Source organism: Limanda limanda, chromosome 17 (genome assembly GCF_963576545.1).
Source record: "Limanda limanda chromosome 17, fLimLim1.1, whole genome shotgun sequence".
NCBI lineage: Eukaryota > Metazoa > Chordata > Actinopteri > Pleuronectiformes > Pleuronectidae > Limanda > Limanda limanda.
Window position 1 is genome coordinate 76,410 of NC_083652.1, and position 16,838 is coordinate 93,247.

Genomic DNA, 16,838 nt, shown 5'->3' on the forward strand with positions numbered 1-16,838 from the left:
GTCCCTTGATATAGATCAGTTTCAGCATAAGTTATTTATATTTACAGATGTTTCAAAAGAGCCACAAAATGGGCATACAGGTGCTGCATTCTCAGACAACCTGTCAGTTTATACCACTGAATTACTGGGTATTCTGTTTGCATTGCAGTGGGTGGAGGAAAGTGGCCAGGCCAATGAGATTGTCATTGCATCTGACAGCGTGTCAGCAATTGCCAGTATTTAGTTAATCAAATCCTCATGCAGACAACATATTGTCTACAAAATGTGTCATGTTTTCCTCAGGTCACATCAGAGAGGGTTTGTAATGACTGATTACGTGAACTGAAGACCAAAAACCAACTCTGAAACAGTGTCTGGTTTTCAATAAACAGTGGTCGTTTATTTCCAGTCAGGGAATATATATATATATATATATATATATATATATATATCACCATCATTATATTATTATTATTGAAGGTATTACTAAGGAAGGAGTGAGTCTTTACAAAGACTGTTTATAAAGCAATGAATATCTGAATGATAGAAGAAACAAGAGCAATCGCACAAACTCTGCAGGTTGTGAGGGTGAGCGCTGACCATGCCTGCGGTTACTTTATACTCGGAAGCGTACGTGCAACTCGCGTTCAAATGATAACACTCCTCTTTTGATTAGTGGATCAGGAACGAAACAGTATTTGATGTCCAATTTTTGTGTCAGTCCAGCCCATTGCATTTTGCCACGGAGGGAGCTTTCACTAACCAGTGACAGGTCAGCAGTCGTTTTTTTTTTCTCTGTCTGTGACATCGCGCCCCCCCTGGAGAGTGTTTGCGCCCCCCACTTTGAGAACCACTGCTTTAGCTCATGCTTTTATTCAAAAGGACTTATAGTAGGTGCATTCAACCATGAGGGTAAAAAACCCAGAAGAGTAAATACATTAGTTAAAAATGCCAAATTACAAAGTACTACAAGTTTTTGTTTTTTTTTAACCCCAGAGTCGACATTGGTTATTAGATCTTCATATTCTCAACCAAGGTGTAGTCGTAAGAGATGTGTTTTTAATCTGCGGCGGTAGATGTGTAGACTTTCTGCTGTCCTAATAATTATCATTAAATGATTGACTTCATAAAATAGGCAAGCACCCAACTGGACTCTGTGAACACTGCAAAAAAACTGAAACTGTCTCTTGTGTTTTGATAGAATGTAACAAATATAATGAACAAAGAAGGGAATTAATATCAGGATTAAAAGACAAAATGTAGAATATTACACCAAAAACATTGTTAGGGGGCTGCTGTACAGCTCACCTGGTGGAGTCTGCCCCAATGAGACAAGGCCTGAACCAAAGAGGACCAGGTTTGATTTCCGACCCCACTCCTTCTCTGTCCCCCCTTCACAGCGTACTCTCTGTCCTATCCATTACAGGCAATAAAAAGTTCCCAAAAATATATATATATAAAATGTTAGGAAAGACATCAAGGAATAATCATCTTCTTCTAATGAACTACTTAAGAGAAACAGGACTTAAGAAAATAATGTAATTTTAGTTTTGTTTGCTGCCAACCTACTGCTCCACACTCCAGTCCAGAAGGAGGCAGTAATGCGCCTATATGCTCGTTTACCAACCACCAATACACACCAGAAGAGTAAGAAGAAGAAGAAGAGTAAGATGAAGAAGAAGAAAATAAAGGGGAAAAAAGATGGTTGCGTTTAATGGATTGGTGCTGCTAATGTACCTATTAAACGCTACTAAATGTAGTTGGTGTGGTGTCTAAACGATCGGTAAAAGTCTCGTGAAGAAACAGCAGCAAAGTAAAAACCCATCAACTAGACATCGTCGGGCTGGCCTGAAGGTAATTCATTAGGACAAGGGTCCTCCTGTTCCCTTTTGCTGCTTAGCCACATTAAGCTAAATCAGCTAGCCAGCTAGCTCAATACCTGCTGTCGACACATCCTCACACACAAACTGCAAACTTCGTTTCAGAAGTCAAGTTTAATTTATTTTTTACAAAATCGAATTACAAATCACGTTAAGTACACAGCATGTGAGCTACGAGGCTGTTCATCAATGAAGCGAGTGGCGTGAACACGCCACTGTCAAATCTATCACCGGTTAAGCGTTAACCGGTGATTAGAGGAAAGCGTCAGTTTCACCTTTTAGGATTAATCGTCCAATGTCACTCAGACTCCATGATTGGAAAATCTAGAAAAATTAAGGTTAGGGTCAGAGCAACAGCAGATTGCTGGGCTGTGTTGTGTGTTAATGCAGTAGTCAGTCACGGACAAGCCCAGTGAGACCTGTCCTTGAGCAAAGCAAAGTATTAAGAAATTGCCTGTTTGAATTTTACTCTATGTTAGGGACACTAAAACGTATATCCCCATAGAGGCAATGTGCCTCTGATGTGCACAACTTGATCCCACTACATTCTTATCCGCATTAATCATTCATGGTTTTCTCAGGTAGTCTTTCTCAAGTTGTCTCTTAATTTAGAAGTCGGGCAGATGCTGGTGTTGTGTTTTTTTTTTTTACCCCCTCTTGCATATAATGTGTAGGATATAGGATCAGTATTTCAGTCCATCTGTCTATCCATTATTTTGTTTCTGGAGCAGAACCTGAAAACATATAGATTTCTTTCGTGAAATATCTCAATTCTGTTAATTCAACTCAGAATTTTTAATCACAAAACATCAGAAAGATACCAGACAGCATTCTGTTGACAGGATTTATTTTGAGTATTTATTTATCACTGGAACTGAATTATGGGAATTTCTCAATACTAGACACCTTCACGCTAAAATTAACAGTAAGTTATTAAATCCTTTGTTTGCAGCCCTCAGGTAGTAGGGTAGAATTATCAACTTGTTCTAAGCATCACTTACTGTCATGAATTGTAATCTAAAATGATACATATATATTACCTACCACTGATGTATACCTGGTGATGTGTTTGTGTTATTATTATGCCTGGGTTTAACAATCTAATGATCTGATATAGATTCATAATAAGGAGGAATCGATATTTATAATTTATGCCTTTTCCCATGAGTGACCCAATTTTATATAGCAGCAACATTTTAGTGAGTTGGCGAGTTTCTACTCTCATATCTGTGTCTGAAGACTGAGCGACACACACGCATACACACTGGGCCCCGCCCACAGTCACAGAGGGATACAGTGAACAGAGATGAAATGAGCAGAGTCTGTTAACGTAAAATAACTGGTTTGTCCAATCTGTTGAAAAACGGGCAATAATAAGTAATAATAGTGGGTTTCCATTAGGGCTGAACGATTTGGGGAAATAATCTAATTGTGATTTTTTTTATTTGATCCTCTTTTTTCCCCCAACAAAACGTAATGAATGAGTTAAATATGACCGACACAATCTCAAGGCACTTTACATAGAAAGTCGAGACCGTGGTATACCGTATCACACCTAGTAACAATTAATCACTGAATTATTTGCTTGTTCAAGCTTGGTGGGTGCATGGTGACTGTTTTCCGCACATTATTTTACCCTTCAGATGCATAGACGCCCTATGCCAGTGAATTGTTCGAATAACGGGGCAGTGTGGCCTAGAAGGTTGGCGGTTCAATCTTCACTCTTCCCCATCTGCATGCCAAAGTGTCCTTGGGCAAGATACTGAACCCCTAAAATGGCCCCTCATAGATGTTGAATGCCCTAATTGTAAGACGCTTTGGATAAAAGCGCATGCCAAATGACATGTAAGGTAATGTAATGCAAAGCTTAAGATATTTCGGTGTACAATAATTTTGCCTGGATATGAAAGACATTTTCAGAGAACGAAAGCTGTAAACTGTTCAAGGAATCCTCTAACTTAGGGCATTCTTAAAAATATTAAGGTTGGCCCTTCACAATAACTAATGTTGTGTGGGTGTGTGTGCTTGCTCGTCACAATGTGTGTAAATGCGTGTCTCATAACCTCTCCAGCGAATCAAACAAACACAAAGTAAACTTCAGTACTCTTCAGGTCCTAATCATTTGATGATGAGTGATGGGGTTTATTGTTTAAGTGTTAGGCGAGCGCAGTTCAGCAGTGGATTGAGGACACCCATACTCTGACATGGTACAAGCCAACCCGATACTTCTGCTCCGATGCTGAGGCAACAGTGCTCATCATTTTACAGCGTTTGTCCTTAGTGGAAACCCAATACTTTCAGTATTTTGCTCAATGTGGCAAATGCAGATCACAAAGAGCAGATGTATATTATTGTGGAATTTTATTGACTGTTTTTACAAAAAACAATGTTGTTCATAAATGTTACCTCAAACTAGTTTTGGGTTCTCAACATTTCCAGTTAGAATTTCATTGTAAGATAAATGTGCCTTGTCCTTTCTTCTAGGTTTGCTCCTGGATTGTGTTTTTCACACGTGGGCCTTGCTCATCACTTCCGCCTCAGGTCCAACTGTCTGACCTCTGCACCATCACTTTACCCGGCCCATGGACTTGACTCCAGCACCAGGTTTCAAAAAGAGGGCTGCTGCCTCAGCTTCCCGACATAAAGTTGGAGAGATAACCTGGAGCCCTCATCCATGCTCTCCCTCCTTATCTCTTTCTTCTCCTTCATCTGATCCATCGTCACCCTTGTCTACATCCTCCTCTGTCTGCGCCAGCTCATCAGTTTATGAGGACCATGTAAAAGGTCAGACCCAGCAGACAGATGTGTCCTCCACTTCTGTCTCTCAAGCAGCGCAATCTCTCTCCACTGCTAAACCCAATACCATCTGCATGGATTTTTGCCTTCACACTTTGATACAGCCAAGTCAAGATTGTGAAGAAAAGGTCGAGAAAGGGGAGATGTATGATCCTTTCCACCCAACTGAGGGAGACAAGGAGGTAAGGATGAAGGGGGAGGGTGGAGAAGGGGAGAAATATGACCCCTTTGACCCCACTGGTTCCCCTGCATCAGACACGTATAATGGGAGTGACAAAGCTGGGGGAGGGGAGAACATGGATGAGAGAGGAGATGAGAAAGAGGAAGAATACCCAGATTCCACTTTGACTGATCTGCTAAGCCCCTGTCTGGTCGCCAAGCTCCCTTTGGGGAGTAAAGTGGACTGTAGCACTATCAAACCTGGAGAGCAGAGGCAGAGTGCTGACTCTGATCACTCAGAGATAGAAGAGGGGGAGATAGTTGGGGCTGCAGAAAGAAATCAAAGCAGCAAGAGAGCAGAAAGAGCAATTCTCTCTTTGAATTCTCCCACCGTCTCCTTTTTTGGTCCAAAGCCAGAGCGAATCCTACGGGTGCTGGATGGGGATGGCTTTGTGTCTTTGTGTGCAGAGGGCAGCTGGGAGGTGGACAGGGAACCTGAGGAAGAGCCTGTGGTTGGAGTGGAGGACCTTAGAAGGAAGTTGGTCAGTAGGCGGAAGGAAAGATATTTGTCCTTTCCCACCTCTTCCCCCCTATCTCCTCAGCCACCACCTCCTTCCTCCCATCCGCCAGCTTCTACATCCTCTTCACCTCTCACAACTCCTACAGAGCAAGATAGCAAGAAGCACAAGTCCTCCAAAGGTTCCAAGGACAGAGAAGGACAAAAAAGCAAGGATAGGAAAGCTGGGGAGAAGGAGGAGAGACGAAAGAAAAAAAGGAAGGAAAAAGTGGGAGGCGAGGAGACGAGCAAGGAAAAGGAGCAAGGGCACAAGACTGGAAAGGAGGTTAAGGGAATGAAGAGCAGCAGCCATAAGAGGAAGAAAAGACAGCACAACAGCCCAGAGACTTTACAAAGCTGCAACTTGGGCAGAGGGGGCGACATAAGACACTGTTTATCAAGCCTATCTCAAGAAAGACATCAAGAGAGGTTTAAGGATAAAGACGTAGATGCAGATAGAGATATGGACAGAATTACAAAGCAAGGAAGAGGGAGGGAAAGGCATAAAGAGAGGGAACAAAATCGCACAAGTAGCCATAGAAGGGATGAAAGAGATCGAGATTTTAGCTCAAGAAAGGAAAGGGAAAGGAAGGAAAGACACAATTCAAGTAGCAGAGAGAGATGCATTTCAAAAAGGTCCAAAAGAAGTAGGGAAAAGAAGGAAGGTGACAGAGAGAGGCAGCGCGAGAGGGACTGGCTGCGTGATGGTCGTCCTGTTGTCCCACCATCTATTCAAGACCTTAATGGATCTGACCTCTTTGCTATCAAGAGAACCATCACAGTCACCACTACCACAACCACTACCACTGTACCTGGCTCTCCAAGACTTTCCCCGACCTCCCCCGGTTGGCCCAAACAAGACTCCGACAAGCCTCACAAGAGGAGAAAGAAGAGAAAATGGCACTCGACTGGAGAGGTGGAGGACAGGGGATGTTGTCGCAGCAGATCACGGTCATTCTCACCTCCAAAGTATCGCAGCTTTGAGTCAGACCGGTTTTCAGAAAAATTTGAGATTGACGTGTTGTCTTTGGATGGTGAGGCTTTGGACTCAGACTATCCATCTTTGGAGGATACACCTCCTGCTGCCCTTGTGCCAGAACCACCTGTCCTCAGCCCCAAAACTAAGATTACCCTAAAGACTGAACGACATCATCAGGGAAAGAGATCTCGCACATTAAAGAAAATTGGTCAACCTAAATCCACCTTTTCCAGTAGAATCAAAAACAAATGCCTCTCCTCACTGATGGTCACTTCAGGCTCTCCCTCTGTCTCATCTGGGCTTCCCTCAACAAAGCAAGCCAAGAAATTGGGAAAGGACAAAGATCGGGACAAATGCAGTAGAAAGGATTCCGGTCGCTCTGGCAAGTCCAACAAAGAAAGTGGTGGCAGTCGGAAAGGGAAGCTTCAGTCCAAAGTTTCTGTGTTGGTGCGTGAGGGCGTGAGCAGCACCACAGGTACTTCAGTTGGCTCTGGAAAACTAGGCATGGACCTTCTAGGGCCAGGAGTTACAAGTGGGGGTTCTGGGGGCTCTGTGGTGGGTGGTTCCATTGCCGTAGTCTTCTGCAGGGACAATGAGAGTAGATCTCCATTTCTCAAACCCTGCTCAGAGCCGCCATCTCTTGGTGGTCGAAGTAAAGATCTGTCCAGCATTGGTAAGAGAAACAGCCTGGCCGAAACACCAGCGTCCTTAACTAGTTCTGCAGGACTAAAACCCAAGAGAACTAAACTCAGCTCCATCACATCCACTTCTTCCTCCTCTGCCTCCTCCCCCTCCTCATCTCTTGTAACCAAGCACTGCCGTCGCCTGGCCAAGAAGACTAGAGATAAAGGTGGAGCTGCAGTTGTAACTGCAGCTTGCAGCCAAGCAAATACCACAGCTGAGGGCTGGGGTGGGGCATCTTTAGATGTTCAGTCTGCTGTTGGAAATGGGAACAAGTCAGTCAGCCCACATACTGACCAAGTTGGCCCTCCACCCTGTTCTTCCTCCTCTTCTACCACCAGTGTGCTCCCACCCTCCTCCTCTCCACAACAAACACCTCCACTCTCTATAGCTCCTTTGCAGGACACCGGGGGTTCTTCTCCAGACTCTCAGACTGTTGACAGTAGCTCTAAGACTCCAGAACCTTCTTTCATAGCTGACAACTATCCAGCTCAGACCAGCCCCACACTCCCAACGTCCAGTCCACCCAGTCTGTCTGCACCGCAGGGACCTGGCCTCAGTATCACCTTGTCTACACCCATGGCCAAACCACCTCCTCTAGATGATGCTTCCAATACTCTGGTCTCCCCTTCATGCTCATCCTCTTCGGCAGGCTGTGCTCTCACTTCCCTTTCTCTGCCTCTGTCTTCGTCAGACCCCTCCTCCTCCTCTGTATCCTCTTCATCTGCAAATAAGCCTCCTCTTCCTCCCCCTCCAGCAGCACATGCCCTCCCCTGGAGTCTGCAGACTGGAGTGGACTGCACTACTGGTGGAGTTTTGGCATGTAAGTTTACTCAATAGGTCAACAGAAGTCGACCATGTTATCATTAGGGCTGCAACAAACAACTAATTTAATAAGCTATTTTGTTTTATTTGGATAAAACAAAAAAAGCTAGAGGCGTGGCTGTTGCTTACATCACAGCGTCCCTGGCAGGCCACAGCAGAACAGGCTGTACTTGGCTTAATTTTTGGCTGTATTCACGTAAAACTTAGCATTGTAGGACTTCTTGAATGTTGTTTTTGTGCTTTAGAATGTAAAAGCTCAGTCAGAATTTTCTTTATCGGTGCTGTCTATAGAAGCAAGCCTATAGGTCTCTCAACCACTGCTGCTTTCTATCTTGTTGAGCCAGGGAAGCAACAGTTGACATAAGTGTGGGAACATTTTACATGAAGACTGTTCGCTGTAAAATCTGTAAAGCTGATTGTGCATGGAATTGTAGCACAACATGCACCCCTAAAAGTTGATTATGATCTACCAGTAAACCGAGATGTCACCTTCACCCAGGGCTCCAACATGCTTTGTCTTCGGGCGTATACCATAGTAATGTTGTGCTGTTGTGCCATGTGAAACGTGAATTGTTATGTATGTTATATGAACTTTATTCTGAAATAACGCTCTCTCATTTGTATTCCCAGTGACTGCTCTGCTCTTTAAAATGGAGGAGGCCAATATTGCCAGTAGAGCCAAAGCACAAGAGTTCATTCAAGCAACCAACCAGGTGAGAGACACACGGTGACTTAGATTGGTGAATAAACAGCTTTTTTTTTTACATACTAGTTTTGGTTATGTAAGTAGCAATAGCAAAACATTTGTGCACTGCCTTTTTAGTACCGTTGGATGTTCAAACATGTTCAACCTGGAAACGTAGCAAAACCGCGGAGAACATTTTAAGATTTAACATGCCATTACTTTGTGTAATGTCTTTCATACAGATCCTCTCACAGGCCAATCAGAGCCAGTCACAGCAGCATGGTCCTCCTTCCTCTGCCGCTGCCTCCTCACAGATTCCTCCCCCTCCCTCTGTTCCCCCACCTCCTGAGCTGAGCCCAACCCAGTTCATACTCCACAGCTCCCTTCCATTGGTTGGCTGTGCCAAAACTCCAACCTCTCACCTACACCCCTCTATAGGTGGTGGATGTATTCAGACCCCACCCTCCATTATGCTTTTGGGGTTGTCAGGAGTGACTGGGACCTCTGGTGACACTGGATGGGACAATGGGAGCAAAGACCCTGATAAGGTAAGGATGAACACATCAGGCAAAGTTGCCTTTAGAAATCAGTTTACCTGGAAACATGCATATCTTAAGCAGTTTGAGTTTACATTATTGAAGACAAGAAATTAATTAAAATTGGACCAGCTGGTTGCTGCTGTTAAGATCCTGACAGATTTGATTTTACATAAAGCTTTAACCACCAAAACCCCAGGCTTCTCTAATATGTAAAACAGCAGGGCTGGCATGGAGGAGTTAACAACAGTATTAGCCTCCATGTGCAACCACACAGACATTCTTCTACTTCCTCTTCTTTCTCCTCTTAACAAATAGCTTAACTCTCAAACGACACAGATTTAGCTGATGTCTGACCCCGCTACAGTATAAATGTAGTTTGTTTGAAATGACAGCCACAATATCAACACTGATCACCACATATTGATCGATACTTTTCTTAGATGAGTAAAATCTTTCCTCATAGCTGCATGCTTTCATTCATTCAGCTCGGCCTGACTCTGCTTGCTCTTTTCCTCTCTCTCTGGCGCTGACACACTGACGCATGCACTCAAGCACACAAATGGTCTTGTCCATGGTCTGCATTTATGTAGCACTTTTTTTGTCTTGACCACTCAAAGAGCTCTACACCTCATTCACCCATTCACACACACATTTATACAGTGCATCTATGTTCAACACTTTTTCTCTGAGAAAGGGCTCAAGGAAAGGAAGACTGGGATCAAACTGCCGACATTCTGGTTAGAGGACGACCACTCTAAACCCTGAGCATAGACAGAAACATAGGCAATGTATAAAGAGCCGAACGAGACAGCTCGATTTGGTTGGCAGTCATTTTGAGAGAAAATACAGTAAAAAAAATAAATGTATATAAACAAAAAGAACCATAGAATAGGAAAGAGAGTGTGTGCAAGTCTCCCATAGTCTTAACGTCAAGAGTTCAATCGGTATATTCACAAAGTCAGTTTCAGTCTCCCCCACAAGCCCAACACAGTTCAGTTCAATCAATCAATGAAAAACAGATACAACAAAAACAGCCTTTTTAATCAGTTCATTAAGTTTGTCGGTGTTACCGTCTCAGATTGTGCTCCCCCAATAGACCACAGCATAGTATAGTGCCCTGGCTACAACAGACTGATGGAAGATTTCCAACATCTCGCTGCACACGTTCGAAGATCTCACCTCCCTGGGGAAATAGGGTTTTCCAATTCAGCCCATTGCCGACGTGAACGCCCAAGTACCAGTAATCCTCCATTGTGCCAACATCCTCTCCCAGAATTCGCAGTGGCTGTGAAACAGTCCTCTTCCTCCTGAAGTCGATCACCATCTCTCTGGTCTTGTCCACATTCAGAATATGAAGATCATTTCTACCAGCCCACTCCGAAAAACTGTCCATTCAAACTGTTATGTTCTGAAGCACAAGTTTTAAGCGCTAAGTTTTAATACAGACATTAATTGTGTAATTTCATTATAGAAATATTAAATTCAGTAGAATTATATTATAGTATGCTATAATCTTTCATTCCAGTTTGCGTTATACACAATTTTATTCTGACTAGTCATAAATACAACACCATAATGACATAGTGTTGGCTACAGCGTAACTTCAATTCCTTCAGTTTGCAAAAGCTCTGCTCAGGGGTACATAAAGTTGGCTATTAGGAAGGGGGGCCTTAAATTCGCAGAAGCTTATTCCATCCGTATCCAGTGAACTGGAGGGCGGCTGTGGCTGAGGGGTAGAGCGGTCGTCCTCCAACCTGAAGGTCGGCAGTTCGATCCCCAGTCTTCCCCATCTGCATGCCAAATTTCCTCGGGCAAGATGCTGAACCCCGAATTGCTCCTCATAGAACAGCAAAGTTTTGTTAATAGATGACCTGTAGGAATGTGTGTGTGAATGTAAAACTGTACTGTGAAGCGCTTTGAGTGGTCATCAAGACTAGAAAAGCGCTATATAAATAAAAAAACATTTACAATTTGACTGCAGGATCCATAGAGGACCAGTATAAGATATATAAAGGGTTTTTCTGAGCTGTAAATAGTTTTAAGATACTAACTCGTTAGCCGCTCACCATAAGTTACCATGGTGATTTATCCTGATGAGAAAATGAACGAGCTTCGTAGGAACTCAAACTCCGAACTAAATCTGAAATTACTCAGTCCTGCTTAGTATTACAAGCCTCTGAATTCACCAAAGTGCAGCCTGCTGCTGTAAGTGCCTCTTCCTTATATTACAATATACAAAACAATTTAAAGGCTCACATGGTAAATTACAGTATTCCTGCAGAGGGATGGAATTAGTGTTGTGGAAATGTACATGATAGATATATTGTGGAATATGAGTTTGTATTAACTGGGGTAATGGTTATAAGTCGAAGCAAATATCTGTCTGTGGAAGCCTAACTTAAATAAAGGCCTGGCTGTCTCTGCATTTAAGGGGATAGTTCACCCAAAACTGATACTTCACTCATTATCTACTCACCCCTATGCCGATGGAAGTGTTTGAGTCCACAAAATGCTGCTGGAGTTTCAAGGGTAAACATTGTAGAAGCCGAATCCAATACAACTGCAGAGATTAGGGACTTATCTTCAGACGTAAAAAAACAACAGAAAAACACCAAAACTTGCCTCCATACTGCTTGTATGGTGTCATCCAAGTGTCCACAAGCCCCGACATTCATATTTGACTCTACACAACATCATTACACCGTGTTCTTAGCCTAAATATCCGCTTATATATAGATAATGAGTGAATTATCATTTTTGGGTGAACTATCCCTTTAAGGCAAGTGAACTGACAGTACTTAATGAAGTGTTATCTTTTTTTATTTATGTGTAGCAGTTTCAATAGTTATATTTTCCATAATATTCTCAGAATTTTATTATTTATTTCATTATTAATTTAACATGTCTGATATCTGAATTGCTAGTACCTGAAGAAACTGCATACCCAGGAGAGGGCAGTGGAGGAGGTGAAGCTCGCCATAAAACCTTACTATCAGCGCAAAGACATCAACAAGGACGAATACAAAGACATCCTAAGGAAAGCTGTGCATAAGGTCAGCATCAGAACAATGACACAATAAGTATGGGAAAACACTGATTCAGTAATGTATGGGTTTATTATTAGCCTGCAAATTCAAGAAAGCTGACACAATTTGAAATGATCAGTGGTCTTCAGTTGCAGTTCTTGACACCGCAGAAGCTAAGGCCACTTTAAAGCTTAAATCATGCGCACAAGACTTGCAGAACCTTGAGTTCCCTTAATTTGATTCAATAGATAGACCCCACATCTATTGATCTTGTGCTCAAAGCCTGTTCCTGTTCTGCCATGATTATGCCTGTGATGTCTTTCAGACCAGGCTTTTCCAGCCACTGGTATTATTTCTCTATCAGCCTCTTCTTCTGTCTGCCGGTGGTAAATGCCGTGCAGGGCTTGTCCTTCCATTATGATCACTCATCTTCCTCCTCCTCCTGATCTGCTGTCTGAGGTATTCTCTTAGCATAGTAATACTTGGGCCCATCTTACTGATCTGATACTGGATCTTTGTTTCTTCATCCTGGATGATGGCTCTGATGCTTACTAGTCCTCAGCCTATCGCCTGCTTAGTGTACAAAAAACCTCCATGCATTGTGAGGAGCTTCATTATCTTCCTTGTCTTGATATAAGTGGCCTCTAACTCCTTCTTCTGGCCAGGTTATTGTAAAAATGTTGATAGCCTGGACCTTGTTTTTTCCATCCAGCTGACTTTTCAGGACCTGCCTTTTCTGTGTAGGTAGTTGGCTGTCGCAGACTTCCTTGCTGCCTCGTTATGGTTTCTATTTGCCCGTGGGATCCCAGGTTATTTTCTAGCTGTCCTGAACATCTGCTATATTGCATTCTTGTAGTTCAACCCCATCAGTTGTGTTCATCTTGCCTTTTTTGATACCATTCAACCACACATACGTAGTCTGAATGACATTCCGATGTTGTTGTGATGAGGATCAGAGAGTAGATGTCTCGCACCTTCCTGGCACACAGCTTGATATCATCCATGTAGAGGAGGTGGCCAATGATTTCTCCACTTCGGAATCATTATCCATAGCCACTCCTTGTGACGATCTGCCTGAGGGTGTTCAGGCATATGCAGACCAGCAGTGGAGATAGAGCATCTCCTTGATATGCCGCACTTGATGGTTACTTGTGAAATTGGCTTGGTGTTGACTCTAAAGTTGTTTTCACCAATCCCAGTTCTGATCCTAGAAATATTAGCCACTGAGCGTTGATGTACTCTAAGAGTACAATAGATGGTTTGGTCCTTCCGGCTTCTACTTCTTTACTGTACCTCTTGAGGTGGTTAGCCCGAGCTGTGAGTCTGACACCTTGTTGTACTTCTTAGGTAACCCTTTCACTCACTTTTTGTGTTGCTCAGATAGTAGGCTAACCTCTTCTGTGTAGCCTTGATCTTGGCCTGGAGTCTATATGGGGGATATTGCTCCTTATTGCTTAGGTAGTTCATCTTGTAGTTGGGTTCATTATCTTGCCTAAATCACAGGTAAAATGGGGGACAACTTTATTAATGTAACAATATTGTTTATAAAACTTTATTATAACAGCACTGTTTTTATATAGGCATATAGCCTTCTGACCTTAAAAGGTTAGTTCCCCCAAAAATGATAATTCACTCATTATCTACCCGCCTGTGGGTGAAGTGTTTGAGTCCACAAAACAGTTCTGGAGTTTCAGGGTTAAACAGCGTATCAGCAAGGTAGCAGCCGAATCCAATACAACTGAAGATATTTGGGACTTATCTTCAGATGTAAAAAAACAAACATAACAAGCCTCCACACTGCTCCTGTGGTGTCATCCAAGTGCAACAAGCCCAGACATGAGGGGAATTATCAGTTTTGAGTGAAATATTTCCTTAAAGTGTTGATTTTTATTTAAGATAGAGCCAAGGGGTTTGTAGCAATGGTGTTGCTGAAATAAAATTCAAAGACAAACTGACATGTAATGTTCATTGTTACGTTCAAAGGATGTGTTGGTACATGGTCTCTATTTATATAGCGCTTGATGAACACGTGGGGTTTAACCACCGATCTTCTGGTTAGAGGATGAATGCTCTAACTGAGCCTTATCTGAAGTATTATGGTAGTGAGAAAAACACAACTAACAACGGGAGATATACTGGTTGGTCAGTGGCTAAAGGGATAGTTCATCCAAAAATGAAAATTCACTCATTATCTACTCACAACTATGCCGATGTAGGACATGGTGATAATGTCACCGTTTAGAGTTGAATTTGAATGTCCGGTCTTACGGAAACTTGGATGACAGCACAGGAGCAGTATGGAGGCATTTTATGAGTTTTAGAATCTGTCACGTTTTACTTCCAATTGTTTTGGATTTGGCTGCAATGCTGTTTACCCCTGAAACTCCAAAAGTGTTTTGTGGACTCGAACACTTCACCCACACCTCCATCAGCACAGTGGTGAGTAGATAATGTATGAATTGAAATGAACATACTCATGGGGACAGCCATCAGTGTAGGGATAAACTGGTTCTAAATTAAGTTTCATTTCTATTGTTGAAAATGTCACGCAGCTGATAAAAGAGTCAAACATTTTGATTGAATTCAGGATTTTAGATTTTAATCTTAATTATTTAATGTATATAGACATGAACTCTCGATAATGTCTGGACAATAAGAAGGTCTGGACTTTTTTCGCAGTTTGCCTTTCATATATGAAGAATAGAGCAGTAGATTCTCCGATTCAGACATGTTCACAACAACAGAAAATCCTCTCTGGAGCGTTCAAGTATGAGGGGTGATGCAACATGCAGGAGGTAGGGCAATGACGTTTTAATTTTGTCCTGGAGATCACTTGTTTTTTTTTTACAGCACATCAAGACCAGCGTGGGCCAATATCACCAAATGCTCTTGAATATCGTTGTCTTTACCAATTGACATTTTTCGTCTGTGTATTTTATGTGTATAGCACTTTTTCCTCCCAAGATATTTATACTCTTTTTGTTTTTTTCTTTCATTGTCCATCTCATGTTAACATCATCAACGCATCCACTGCTTTATTCTCACATGGTCTCATTAGGGAATTATGGGGACTTGCAGGAAAATATCTGAAGCTTCTAATTAGGACATTTGTGGTCTCATAGAGCCGCTCTGGATAATTTCAGGAGATTATGAACAAAAACACTATTAATCACACTGTTCTTCTCTCAGATCTGCCACAGCCGCACAGGAGAAATCAATCCAGTCAAAGTCAGCAACCTTGTAAAGCTATATGTCCAGCGCTACAAATATTTTCGGAAACATGGACGCAAAATGGATGATGAAGAGAGAATTGACAGGGAGCTTGGAGCACTACAGTCCTCTGACTATTAGCAGACTTTTAAAAAATGGTTCTCCACACCGCCTTCTGCTCAAGGCCTGTGCCATCCACTGATGATCCACAGTTTTGTTGATATTTGTTTTGCTTTTGTAGCCCAACTTTTTAATTATTTCATGTGATCTTAAGCTGGGTATACACAGAGTTGAGCCAGATTTTGAATCAATTTCTGAGACGCGTCTCATTTTAGAGTCAGACCGGTTTTTCAGCTTCGTCGTGCGTCCTTTTTGCCTTGCAGTATACAATGTCAGAAAACTTTGGTTGGCTGTTGTTATGCTCTGTTGGGTTTGCCTTTCATTTATGAAGAACAGAGTGAGAGATTCTCCAGTCAGACCTGTTCATGGTCAACAGAAAAATCTCTCTTAAGCATTCAGGTATGAGCCCGATCTTTATGCAGTTTCTTAAGTTACGCAACTCATTTTAGACCAGTTTTCAGCTTGGTAGTGCGTCGTTTGCCTTGCAGTGTACGGGGGATGCAAGGGGGCGATCAACGGATACATTTTTGAAATGTTCGAAACTTTGGTTGGCCGTTGTCAGGTTCTGTAGAAGCATAGTCACGAGTCGAGTCCACCAAATCAGCACATTTTCCCTGTCTGCACAAAATGGCAAAACACAATTGTAAGAAATGAAGTTTATGGCTAGAATCAATTGCAAAACAAGAAAGAAAGTTGCACTGTGTATGCCCAGCTTTGTGGAAATATTTTCCTTTATGTCTCTGATCTCGCTGTATCTCACTTGCAGGATGTAATATGTTGAAGAAGTGGATGCTGTCATGTGCACCTAACCCTGCTCTAAAGTATTCCAGAAACCAACCCTGCAATAAAATCCCACCATTGTGAAGTGCATACAATTTTTGACTGTGTCCATTATGAGCTTTATAGTGGTGGTACTAATCCCAGGGCTCTTAATAATTATTATAATTTTTTAAAGCAGCATTTGATTAGGTGTTAATGCTCGTGTGTCCTCCCCATACCAATGTGTATCAGAATTCAAGCTGACAGAAGATGTAATACCCAGACGCACACATTAGAATATATTATATAAGGTACCTTATTATATAACGGTACACCCGGCACACATGCACATACCCCACCCTATCTCTGAGTCTTTGTGGACCGTATGCAAGTTAGAGTTGGCCAATTTAATGAACACAAAGACACTTGACCTCTCAGTTTTTGGATTATGCCATCTGTGTTGTGTGCATGTGTTACTAAGGTTGCTACATCTCTTTATAAAATTACTTTACAAACCAAACATACATATTGCTTGAAAACCTGTTCAAAGTAAAGTGGTCTTATTGATTTGTTTGTTCTTATGTGTCCATTATGTGTCCCCCATCCATTTTGAAATAAAGTCCCTAGACCTGATAAATAGCCAA

The 16,838-nt window shown here is 42.3% G+C and overlaps 1 protein-coding gene across 2 annotated transcripts; it reads left to right on the forward strand.

Moving 5' to 3' along the window:
* The first annotated feature begins 1,674 nt into the window (after window positions 1–1,674).
* On the forward strand, window positions 1,675–16,838 carry scaf1 (SR-related CTD-associated factor 1). 2 transcript variants are annotated; one of them, XM_061090009.1, is made up of 6 exons: window positions 1,675–1,833; window positions 4,344–7,853; window positions 8,486–8,568; window positions 8,783–9,088; window positions 12,004–12,132; window positions 15,295–16,838. In XM_061090009.1, exons 2-6 carry the CDS (start codon window positions 4,442–4,444, stop codon window positions 15,454–15,456), a joined length of 4,092 nt encoding a protein of 1,363 aa, XP_060945992.1. In that variant the 5' UTR covers window positions 1,675–1,833; window positions 4,344–4,441; the 3' UTR covers window positions 15,457–16,838. The 2 variants fall into 2 exon arrangements, with proteins under 2 accessions (XP_060945992.1, XP_060945993.1); XM_061090010.1 differs by having other exon boundaries at window positions 16,202–16,838.

Excerpts from the sequence above, each read along its gene's own strand:
- scaf1 (XM_061090009.1), top strand. The coding sequence starts at position 4,442 with ATGGACTTGACTCCAGCACCAGGTTTCAAAAAGAGGGCTGCTGCCTCA. Across the intron at positions 9,089-12,003 it reads GGAGCAAAGACCCTGATAAG|TACCTGAAGAAACTGCATAC; the intron begins GTAAGGATGAAC and ends CTGAATTGCTAG. Across the intron at positions 12,133-15,294 it reads TAAGGAAAGCTGTGCATAAG|ATCTGCCACAGCCGCACAGG; the intron begins GTCAGCATCAGA and ends TTCTTCTCTCAG.